General features: G+C 54.0%; 1 protein-coding gene and 2 non-coding genes across 3 annotated transcripts; all 3 read right to left on the bottom strand.

Annotated features, from left to right (window-relative positions):
• Positions 1-20: 20 nt before the first annotated feature.
• Positions 21-102, bottom strand: trnas-uga (transfer RNA serine (anticodon UGA)). Its single transcript has one exon. It is a non-coding gene; the product is annotated as a tRNA-Ser (tRNA).
• Positions 103-1,330: 1,228 nt separating this feature from the next.
• On the bottom strand, positions 1,331-11,667 carry kpnb1 (karyopherin (importin) beta 1). Its single transcript, XM_085272369.1, has 22 exons — positions 11,339-11,667; positions 10,454-10,512; positions 8,187-8,369; positions 7,912-8,112; positions 7,683-7,835; positions 7,535-7,594; positions 7,377-7,466; positions 7,179-7,289; positions 6,987-7,088; positions 6,675-6,899; positions 6,390-6,581; positions 6,139-6,269; positions 5,654-5,801; positions 5,407-5,478; positions 5,185-5,329; positions 4,999-5,081; positions 4,735-4,842; positions 4,075-4,218; positions 3,749-3,854; positions 3,311-3,425; positions 2,760-2,921; positions 1,331-2,678 (listed from the first exon to the last, which is right to left on the bottom strand). Coding segments are annotated over exons 1-22 (2,631 nt in total). The 5' UTR covers positions 11,379-11,667; the 3' UTR covers positions 1,331-2,677.
• Positions 3,488-3,625, bottom strand: LOC146576829 (small nucleolar RNA SNORA79). Its single transcript, XR_014892368.1, has one exon. It is a non-coding gene; the product is annotated as a small nucleolar RNA SNORA79 (small nucleolar RNA).
• Positions 11,668-11,773: the final 106 nt, after the last annotated feature.

Below are 11,773 nucleotides of genomic sequence, written 5' to 3'. Positions count from 1 at the left end.
TTTGAACTTTATTAAAAAGTCGCTGCGAGCAGGGTTCGAACCTGCGCGGGGAGACCCCATTGGATTTCAAGTCCAACGCCTTAACCTCTCGGCCATCGCAGCAGCCGGAGAGCAAGTGAGTTGACCGGGAAACTGAAGCTAAGAGTGACGTCAGAGGCCTCTCCAATAGTCAGTAACTTGTATGTGAAACGCAGACTGAGAGGCTGACGAGTCGACAACTGATGTCCGATGACCACGTAAAGAAAAACAAAAAGTGAATCATTGATTCTCGAGGTCTCAAAGGTGGTTCATCAGGAACAACCTATGGGCCAATCAGATCAATGGAAAACATCATCATTCCCGAAAATCCCTCTGAGGTCTGAAGGAGAAAGTCAGGTTCTCAAAGTAAGGCCCGTGGGTGGTCATCATTGTATTATTAGTGTATGGCTCATCGACAGGAGGTGGCCCTGCTGCTCTCACCTGTGCTCGTAGCAGGAACACCTGACCTGAGCTACAGCGGAGAGCAGGGAAACTCAAAGCTCAACAGGTGAGCCTCTAGAGCCCACAGGTGCTGCTTTGGCGAGCGAAACAGAAAACCTTTCCATTATTGTGCATTTCTCATTTTTCAGCTGTTTCCACAGCAACAGAGAGCTGGTTTATCATTTCCATTGTGTGTATATGCAGGACAGGGTGTCCAACATGTGGCCCGGGGTCCAGTCCGGTGCTCTGTGACAGCCAAAACCAGTTTTTTTTTTTTTTTTAACCCTGCAGTGCAAGGACGCGCTGCAGGAAACACTGAACCATCCAGAACACATTTAGAAAGATTTAAAGGATATTCCGTAATGCTGAGCGCATAACGAGCTGCTCAGAAACCGTGGAGGCGACACGTGACGCATGCTGAGCCAGCCCGTCACCCCTTACCTGCAGATTCTTATGAATAACCCGTTTCCACACACACAGGCCCGACGAGCTTTACAATACTCTAGCTTTTCATGTCGATTTTATAGCGGTGCTGCAGAGCTTGCGCCAGCCTTTAGCAGCACGTCTGAGCACCGCTGGGACCTGAATCCTCAGTGTTGTACTTTAATGTTTTAAACTGAAGTCCCAACTGTCGCAGCTCACCTGTACTCAGGTAAAATCAGGAGTTTTGTGAATGCAGTCTGGTGCAGAGGAAGAGCGTTTGTTTTGAGGCAAAGCAGATAAAATAAAACACTCATGAGGTCACGTGACACCACACACTGCTTCACCCATCGCATCAGGATTTGACTGAGCCCCGATGTAGAGCAGTGAGAGGCTTTTATTTTGTCAGACTCCAGCAGGAAGCAGTAGCGTTGTGAAGAAGCAGCAGACGGTCAGTACAATATAGACTTTATTAGTTCACTAAAGTTGAATATGAAAGAAAAAGCAGATCGGCTTCAAATGATTCACAATTCAGAAATAAAACTTTCAGGTTCATGTCAACACAGGAAGTGCTTCCTCCCTACAGCTGCCGCGCCTCTACAAAATAAAAGCCTCCGAGGCCAGAGCCACTTGGCTTTCAGTGACCATCATATTTACCAACTGAAAGCAAAGCTCTCCGGCCGTAGAGGCGGCAATGAGCGCGCTCTGCAGCGTTTAAGCTTCGTGTCAGTGTTGGGGTTTTTTGTTGTTTTTCTTGAAACCGTCCCAACAGGAAGTCACCCAGTAGCGAGGAGCGACCGCCTTACTGCTAGTGAGTTCCAAAAAACAAAAATCATGGTTCTTTGTAGCGTCGAATAAACAAGCCAACAGTGGGAGACAGCCAGAGCTCAGCGTCCAATCAGCAGAGTCCAAAACGTTTGAGTCCAGGAGTCCGAGAAGAAGAAGAGCGAAAGCACAGAAGAGCTCGGGGAATGTTTTGTATCACTTTAACTTTATTTTCATCATAGCAATGGAAAAATAGAACCTCATACAAACGTCTTCAATCATCTGAAATCTTAACAAGCAAAAAGGTGAGTGACCCGTTCCCAAAGCAGGCGCGGCGGCGAGGAAACCCGAGGCAGCTCGCAGCACTCGCTCACGCCCGGGCTAAACTATTCCCATTTGGCACTCGCTCCTCTCAGCATCGTTTCGGCTTTTATTTTGAAGGAATTTAGTGCTGCCGTTGTTTGGAGGAGACCGAGCGGGCGGAGGCATCCGTCCCTCACAGCTCCGCCGCCATGTTTAGTGCTCAGAAGAAGAAACGTAAGAGCAACAAAAATCCAGTTTTCCACAGAAGAAGTAGTCCACGCAGTCACTCGATCAGCTGATTCCACACAGTTCCCCTCCTCCTCCCCCTCCCCCTGAGCAGGGGGGGTGGCGGCGGCAGGTCGGTGACATCATCACGATGTCATAGGAGAGCCCAGCTACAGCGAAAGAGGCGGATCGCGGGCAGAGGCGGGGGAGGAGTGGAAGGAGAGGGGGTTTCTTTAAGGGGGAGGAGTCACAGTCCAGTCCACAGGCCATCCAAGAGGGGAGGGGGAGGGGGCGGGGTCATCGCCTGCAGGAACTGAAGGTGGTGTGATGTCATCATCTCTCGCTCGCTCACACGTCTCTCTCTCGCGCTCACACACAGACACTCATCTCTTCTTCTGCTGCTTCGAGCGAAACGCCGACAAACACAGAAGATTTAATCCAGCGGCCGATTTGTCCTCAGTGATGTCATCCGAAGTCTCATCTCGCCCTGACACGACACCCGCCATCTGCAGGAGACACAGAGAGAGAGGAGGGGTTAGAGAGGAAGTGACGCAGAAAAGCCACGAGAAGCATGCCTCCACCCTCACCAGGCCTGGCTCTTCAGCTTGCGGAGCTCCTTGGTGGCCCAGGTGGCGAGCGTCTTGGTCTTGGTGGTTTTGGAGCGCCGGCCTTCCGTCAGCAGGTCGTTGATGAGCGGGCGAACCTCCACCAGCTTCATCACATCTTTCCCAAATGCTGTGCACAGGTCACTACGGAACACACACGTCAAACAAACTGAGGCTTTTAATGTGAAAAGAATCTGAGCTCTCAAGCTGGACACTGGAGCATCGCCAGGGTAACCGTGCTGGTCTCAGAGGATGCGGTTTGTTTTCCATCACGCCATCAGCGTGGTGCATGATTTCTCTTCACCGACCACAACGCCTTAGACTTTGAACCATGTGACCCTCGCTGATCAGCTGTGGTGCAGACCACAGGAAGTTTAGCTCCTTCAAAATAAAACCATAAAAGCTGCTCTGTGATATCTGATCTGAGCATGAAGTGTTCTGGGGTAAAGGAACCCTCTGATTGGCTGTGACCTCCTGATAAGATCTCCATGTTGGACCAACATGGTCGAGCTTCAGCTCCACCCCCTGCTTACCCGATGAGTCCGGCAGCGTTGGCCACCACGCCGTCAGAGTGGTCCTCGTCTTCGGCGATGTGGTGGATGAAGGAGAGGATGAACTCCACCCGAGGCTGCACCAGCATCACGTCGGCTGCAGGGGTGGAGAGGAGATGAGGGTGAGAGAGCAAGTAAAGCAAACAGGAGGTTTTTTTTATTTGTTGGGTCCCGCAAAACCAGGAAGCTGTGAGTTCGGCGGCAGCCTAAAGCTTCCCGGGTGAAAAGGACCCACGTCTGTCTGCGACATCACTAAAGCCTCCTGCTGACTGCAAGCAGGAAGAGGAACTGACGTCGCTGGAGCTGTGGTCATGCGATCACAGCGATAACCGTTAGCACTTAGACAACCAGGTAGCCCCAGACACCTGAGGACAGACGCTGCCAGAGAGACCGTCTGTCCGTGTGTGTGTGTGTCCTTACGGTGGACGTTCTCCTGGTCTCCCTTCAGGCCCTGGATGATGCCGGTGTAAGCCTCCAGGCAGCCCTCCCTCAGCTCGTTCAGGTAGTCCACCATGTCGTAGTCCGTCTGAAACACAGGTTCAGATGTGTCAGGTGAACTCGGACAGACAGGAAGTAAATCTGTGAGGTCAGAGGTCTCAGATACACGTGGTTGGTTTTACATCACGGTCAGCGTGGTGCATGAGTTTTCATCACAGACGTCCGAATCTAAGCTGAGCATTTCTACACTCGAAGCCCAAGTTCAAGATTCAGTGTGTGTTCAGACATCTGAAGGGGCGGGGCTTTACCTTGTCCACCTGAGCCTGCGATGCCTGCTGCAGGGTGTCCAGGACGATGTCCAGGTACTTCTTGAACTCGCCCCCGATGGCCAAAGCGATGTCGCCAAACGCAGAGAGGATCTGAGGCTTCACCGACCGGTGCACATTCTCGTTCTGTAAACAGACCAACGTTTAACATCTGCACACCTGTGAGAGGGTCAGACAGGTGAGCGGCACAAAGACTGCTTTGGAACACGGCAGCTGTTAAATGTCCATCAGGTGATCAAACAGCACCAGAGGAAGGCGAAGTCTGGGATCAATAATCCACACCTGTGAACAGGTGGCTGCTCGCTACACCTGGATCATCATGTGACTGTGGGTCGGAATATCTGGACCGACCCTGTGAGGGGCAGACGGGAGCTAATGTGGAAACTGAACCAGCTGACTGTGTGGGGGTCAAAGGTTGACTGGAATGGAACTGAATTTCTACAGCTTCACTGATGTCAGAGCAGCCAGCTAACGGCGCTGTGGCCCAAATCTGTGCCACACAGGAAGTGCTCCTGCCACTGAGCATGTGCAGAAAAACTCGAGGAAGTGATGAGAGAGGAAGTCTCAGATAAACGTGGTTTTCACATCACGGTCAGTGTGGTGCATGTCAATAAAGACGAAGGAGCTCCTCCCCCTCCTCACCCCGAGGTTCTCCAGCAGCAGCTGCATGATCTCGTCACAGTACGGCAGGATGTTGGACATCAGCGCTCTGCACAGGTCGCACACGAGACCCACGGCCGCCAGACACACCTGCAGCAACACGTCAATGACATCATCAACACTGTGACGTCTGAGTCAGTGATGACATCAGAGCTCCTCCTCCATAAACAGCAAACTTGCCTCTCAGCTCCGAGGTCAGACCGCGACTGTGAAACAGGAAGTGGTGATCAGCTGTGCGAGTCCTACCTGATACTCTGCGTAGTTCTTCAGTCCGATGGCAAGGAACGGCTTAAAGGCCTCCATGTATTTCTGGAAGTCGCTGCCCAGAACTGCAAGAGAAATGTGCAGAGTGAGACACGTGGAGAGCCGCGCCCTCTGAACACAACACGTCACTGCCCTCGCCGTGTAGTCACTCAAGTAACTGTGGCGTACCTTCGACGAGCGTGGACACGGCCATCAGCGCGTCCTCCTGCACGCCTCCGGAGCCGGCAGTGCTCTGAAACATCCTCAGCAGGGACGCCATCACCACGTCTGAGATCTGCAGGGCATCCTGATGCTGCACTTTACGCAGGACGTTCTGCACACACACAGGAAACACTCAGAACCGCCATAATAAGAGCATGAGCACAGAAAGGCTCAGGTGTCCCGTCTCACCTGCAGAGTGGCGCACAGCAGCGACTGCAGGTCGTTGAACTGGATCCGATCTGAGGTGCTCTGGATGTGAGACTGGAAGACAGGAAGTTAAGAGACGTGAAGCCAGTGCCTTTTCAAATTAAAAGCTGCCTGGTCTGCTCAAACCAGTTTATTTCAGCTCTATGTTTTTTCTCTTGAATGACTTTGAGATCCAAGCGATGCTCACAACGGCATCGATGTCGCTCTGCCCCTAAGACGGCGCCCTCACCTCCATTTGCAGGACCTGCTGCAGCCGCTCCATGATGACCAGCGTGGTTTTCTGCACGGCGGGGTAGCAGTCCTTGGCGCTGTTCTTCACGATCTCCATCAGAGCCTCGTACGCCGCAGAGCGCAGGTTGTTCTGGTGACCATCGGGCCTGAGAGACAGGAACAGACCAATCAAAGACGAGTACGCAGAGCGCTGTCAAGGAGGCACGACGGCTGCCCGATGACTGAGCGCATTCAGCTGTCGAGCCCCGCCCACAAACGTCGACACGATCACAGAAACCTCTGTGATGACATCATCATTTAAGCGGTTAACTCGAAGTGTTAAAGTGAAGGAAACAGCAGCTGTGACACGATCGGCGAGCCGACAGGAAGCCGTCTGCCAGCTCTTTATGCAGTTCACTCTGCGCTCTGAAACCAGGAAGTGGTCACACCGCCATCAGGCTGCGGTCGTCAGAGGCACAGACGCATGTGTGAGCATCGTCATACCTGTCTGTGGTCTCCAGAAGCTTCTGCACGATGATCTCGAAGGACGAGGACAGGCAGTAGGTGTTCGGCTCCTCCTGGTCCTCGGCGGCATCCGTGGCTTCGTACGCCGCCTCTGCGAGAGACGAAAAGGCCTGAGGGAGGAGACGACAGGTTAAGGTTTCCACCGAAGAAGAACGAAATCTGAGGTCGGGTTCGTTTTGACAGAGCTCTCTCAAAGGCCACATGACGCCCAGCGCGGACCGGCGACTCACCCAGCAGACGTTGGAGGCCACTCTGGGCTCCGCCCCCAGGCCCTCGATCAGGCACTGCAGCAGGGGAGCCAGGTAGACCTCGTTGATGGCAGCTTCGGGCAGCAGCTCGCAGATCCTGCCCACCGTCCACGCCGTGGTGTCCCTCACCACCACGCTGGGGTCCTTCATCAGCTCGATCAGGGTGGGCATCGCCTGCAGGAGGAGGGGGCGGAGTTTAGTACACAGAGGGATTTGTGTGACAGACAGAAGACTGGGCGAGCTGGGCGAGCTGCTCGAGCGTCTCACCTGTATGACGAGCGGCTTGAGCTGGTTTAGCTCGGGTCCCTCCAAGATGGAGCCGAAGGCCATGACGGAGGCGTCGCGGTAACGCCAGTCGGGATGTTTGATGTTCTCTTTGATGAAGGGCAGCACGTGGGGAACCACGTCGTCCTCGCAACAGGTGGCGAGCAGCATCAGGCACACGCCGGCCGCCTTACACGGGTTCCAGTCGTCGTCGTCATCATTCTCGTCCTGCAGGAAGAGGAGAAGGCGGAGCTAAACAGGTAGACTCAAAGCCACAGACAGGTAAACGGGATGAGGCTCCGACAGCTGAGCTACCTGTTTGGTGAGGGTCTGGGTGAGGATGGGGACCAGGTACTGCAGCGCACCTTTGGCATAGAACTTACTGGTGTGCTCGGGGGGGCGTCCCTGCTCCGAGGCCTGCGATTGGACGAGACAGAAAGAGCGAACCGTGAACAAACAGGAAGTAAAAAACAACTTCCTGTTGGTTAAAGGAAGCGTCACACTGACCTCTGAGGCCTCGATGGCCAGATCCATCTCCTCATCACAGACGTTGGACCAGAACTCGATGCCCTGCAGCGCCACCTCATCAATGTCGCTCTTCATCGCCTCGATGGTGATCTGAAACAGGAAGTGACAAGAGTAGCGGCGCTGCTGAGACGACTCCGACTGACTCTCGGGTTTAAATAAAGGTTTGTGGTGTCTTACCGCGAACAGGGCGGGGCCCATGTACGTCTCCATGTACTGATAATACAGAGACATGATCTTCACCAGGTTCTGCAGGGCCGCCACGCGCACCTGAAAGAGCAGTAGGTGAGTGCATTTGAGGGGTCAAAGGTCACGGGCATTACGCTGGCGTTACTCACTCTGGTGTCGGGACACTGCGTGGCTTCACAGACGACCTGCATGATGAAGTGTCGCTCCGTCTGAAACAGGAAGTACACATTTGTCAGCGTGATTCCCTGCAAATAAAGTTACATTAAAAGGGGGAGGAGTTAGGAGAAAGCAACGTACGTCCTTGTCGAAATTGGCTTTAGTGAACTCGAGCGAGTTGAGCAGCGCATTGGTGGCGGCCAGCTTCACGTTGTTGCTGGGCTCCTCCTTCCTCATGCCCTGGATGATGGCCGTCAGGATCTGGTTGGCGTTCTCCTGCAGCTGCTCCGGATCCTGCGGAAAACAGCTGGGTGAGCGAACACTTGGGTAACAACAGGCGGCGTGCTTTAACGTGCTCGCCGTGACTCACGATGTCCTGGCAGATGTAGCCGATGGCCTCCAGCGTGGACTCCTTCATGTGTTCCGTGCTCGACGGATCGGTGACGTTGGCGACGAGCTGCGGGATCAGCTCGGGCCACTGGTTCACGGGAATCTCGGCGCAGGCGATGCCGGCGACGCACTGCGAGGCCGAGCTGGGCCGGTACGTCTCCGTGCCCAGAGTCTGTAGAACCTGCCGGAGACACGGGAACCGTTAGACAGGTGGAGGCGGTGGCGGACGGTGAGCGGGGTTTGCTCGGCCCTTACGTAGTTCTTGATCTCGCGGCGAGCGTTGATGTCGATGGCCAGCCATCTCTGCTGGTACTGCGCCTTGACATCGGGGTCTTTGGATGTCAGCGAGTTCTTCACCTGCAGACCGGCAGCAACTCGAGCCACCTGAGTGTTCCCCGGGTTCGCCAACACTTTGGACAACTCCACCAGGAATGTGGGCTGAAGGAGGAGGAGCAAAGGTCACATGATGAGCGTCACTGATTACGTCAAACATCTGGTTTGAGTTACGGTGAAACAGTGAGAGTGAAGGAAGCTTTGTGCAGAAGCGACGACGCTGGGATTTTTACTGGAGCTGAAACACAGCTTCTCGTTACAACAGCTGCTCTGCGTCTCTGGTTTCAGGTGTAAACGTGTGAACAAGAAGGCAGCAGGTACGATCACAGACAGGAAGCACTAACAGGAACCAGAGATCGGTCGCCGACCTGGAACCAAGTCTTACTTTAGCTTGTCAACATTAAGTCGCTGTCAGTTTGCTGGGCGGAGCATTAAACAGACTTAGTGATTTGATTGCTCGCTCTGCTTCCATTCATTCTGTCTGCACAGGTGAGGCACACCTGACCCCGTCGCTCTGCTTCAGGCTGAAGGACGGCGAGCTACAACTGACGTCAGACCAGAGAAGAAAGCTGACCGAAGATATTTTTGGACTGAAATACTTTTCCCCTCACACCTGACAAGACGCAGCGTGCTCCTCCTGCCAGAAGGTGGCAGTAGCACACGCAGACAGAGGCAAACAGCAAAGAACTGCCAACTACGTTTCTTCTGTTTGCAGGACGCCATCAGCATCACGCCTCCTGCAGGTGTCCAGGTGCTCTCAATCAGCTCCAACCAGAACTTTTATTTTTCTCTGGACAGACAACTAACTGTTTCTCTGCAGTGAGCAGACGACCACAGCAGCACTGTGTGTGTGTGTGTGTGTGTGTGTGTGTGTGTGTGTGCAGATATTCTTTAGCATGCAGAAACCACAATCCAGCAGAAACATCTGGATTTGAACAGTCAGTTTTAAATATCAGATCAGTGGACTTTCTGGCCACGATGGCGGCGTCTGGCAGGAGTTATTGACTCGGTCGGGTTACACTCTGCCGAGTTTACAGTTTTATTGTCAACACACTGTAAAGCGAAGGGGTGGGGCTTAATTTATAACTGCGAGATAAACGGTAACTGTTCTTACCTTTGTCTCTAACACAGAGACCATTTGACCACAGAGTCTGATATTTATCTTCCTGACACAGCAAAAACTACAAAATAAGAAACTACAGAAAGTCATCTTTGATTTTATTGGTTCCCGCCGACGATGACATCACCTCACACAGCTGACGATCGTATGGAGTGTCTGTGTGTATAAACAGGAAGAAACATTTCCTCAGGTGAACCTGCTGCTCAGGATGGCTCACCTGGTCTCCCAGTGACGCGTGACAACAGCGCCCACATGGTCACAAACTACACCGCCACAGCCCCATGGCGGCTTTACTGCAAACCCCACCGGCCCTACCCCGACTCCCCCACCACCTGCACCTTTTAGTTGGAGTTCTACATGCCAGTCACCACATCTGACAACACATTTAAACATTTCCCTGAGTAACAAGTAAGCCACGTAACCGCAACACCCTGACTCATCAAGCCCCACCCTCACTACAGAATATCAGTCAAACCTGACCACACAGTCAAGAAGGGCGACCCGTGGAGACGGCATCCAACCCTCACAGAAACCCTGGAACAGCTGTGACCCTCACACTGATGTTTCACAGAGACCCACCTGCTCGCACTTGCCGGTCACACCTGGTCACAGAAAGCTGCAGTCATGTGACCAGCAGAGACAGCCCGTTTACAGAGATATACTCGCTCAACATACATATTTATACTCGCTATGAACCTTCACAGACACTCGCTATGAACCACTTCCTGTTCTGGTTGAAGTTAGCATGTGTACTTAAATAGTATATGAGGGCAAGGTCAAAGGTCAGGACCACACAAAGGGTATGTAGAAATGTGGGAGCATCAGCTTCGCCCTCTGATGAAGACCTTGAAGTGGCTGAAGCATGCAGACCCTGGCACGGTCATATCAGGAGCCAATGGAGGCTTTCACTGTGACACATATGTGAAGAGTGTGCGTGCGTGTGTGCCAATGCAGAGGGAGGAAGGGGAGGAGGAAGGAGGAAAAGCCGGCGGGATCCAGCAGTCCTCGGTCCCTGTCCGCTCCTCTCCTGCAGCAGCCTGAGTTCCAGCTGCTCTCCCTCCATACTCACCAGGTTCTCTATGGCCGCCTGCTCCAGAAACTTCTGCGCCGCCTCCAGCTCATTCCGGTCTGCGGACAGAGGAGAGAGGAGGGGGCTGGTTAGCGGACGGGCTAACGCACGGTGGTTAAACGTGTTCACCAGACGTTCACACACAAGCACCCGGCCCCGGGGTGGATGTCCCGCACTAATGATTCACCTCAGACTCAGAAAGTTTAACTCCCGCCCCGGTGAGAGCCATCGGTGGTACCGAGAAGCACACCGACCCTACAACATGCGCGCTAGCCACCTGCACTGTGCTAGCAGGCTAACGCTAGCCGACACGTTTCCAGAGACGCGCATGAAGTTTTATGTGCAAACAGCGGAGCCGCTAAAACTGCGCCAACTCCGCTTAAAGCAGCGGAGCAGAGGTCAACTCACAACCAGGGCGCTCGCCTGTGCCCGCAGCGACTCTAAAGCGGCGTTACCCAGGAGAACACGCCGAGAAAGCGGCCGACAGTTTGAATGGCCCGAGCTAGCGAAGAAGCTAACGGCTAACCCGGGCATGGGCAGGGTCGCGGCTTCTGATCGGGGACACACAGCCGGCATTACGGCCTATGTGGGCCCGAATCCGCGTGATGGCGATATGACAACGTCTTCTGGTTTCCCGTCGACAGGCTAAAGGGTTACCAATGCCATTAAAGTGTGCTTAAACGCCCGGTAGAGTGCTAAGTCACCAGCGGCGTCAGGCCGTAACGCTAACGGGTTAGCACAGTGAGCTAGCATGGTTTCCCTCCTCCCTGCTTCCAACTTTCCCCGGTGCTCCGGGCAGCCCGCCGTCTCGCAAACACCGCACCCCCCGGCCGGGCATCGGGCCCGGGCCGCCGGCTGTGTGCGCTGCGTGATGCAGGGACTCACCCGGAGAGACGGTTTTTTCGAGAATCGTGATGAGCTCCATTCCTTCCCCCGGCTGCCTCTCTTCAGTCCGACACTTTCGGTTGCCGCGCAGCGCCCACAGCGGATTATATTTCTTCCACGGAGCTCGGTCGTTGTCAGGCACAGGACGGGTTCAGTCGGTGATACGGGTGGCGGAGGTTCCCCGGTCTTCGTTCGGCGTATTTTCACTCGGATGTTGCGGGAAATGTTGACAGCGTCGGCGCAGAGTCACGTCTCGTCGCTTCACCGCCGCCCGTTCGCATCCTGTGCTACAGGGAGGGAAAGGGCTGCGCGCTTCTCTCCCGCGGAGGGATATCACGCAGTGACGCCAAAAAACGTGCTGCCTTCAGGGACCGCCGGACACCATATCATCCTGTCTCAGTACACTGAGATTTCATTTCATGTAATTTTTCACAC

Source organism: Mchenga conophoros, linkage group LG4 (assembly GCF_057382185.1).
Source record: "Mchenga conophoros isolate Kocher_MC1m ecotype Shallow Benthic linkage group LG4, M_conophoros_male_GT1.1, whole genome shotgun sequence".
Classification (NCBI taxonomy): domain Eukaryota; kingdom Metazoa; phylum Chordata; class Actinopteri; order Cichliformes; family Cichlidae; genus Mchenga; species Mchenga conophoros.
This window is presented reverse-complemented; position numbering and strand designations above follow the sequence as displayed.

Excerpts from the sequence above, each read along its gene's own strand:
- kpnb1 (XM_085272369.1), bottom strand. The coding sequence starts at position 11,378 with ATGGAGCTCATCACGATTCTCGAAAAAACCGTCTCTCCGG. Across the intron at positions 6,270-6,389 it reads TGGCCTCCAACGTCTGCTGG|GCCTTTTCGTCTCTCGCAGA; the intron begins GTGAGTCGCCGG and ends CTCCTCCCTCAG. Across the intron at positions 4,843-4,998 it reads AGAACTACGCAGAGTATCAG|GTGTGTCTGGCGGCCGTGGG; the intron begins GTAGGACTCGCA and ends GTGTTGCTGCAG.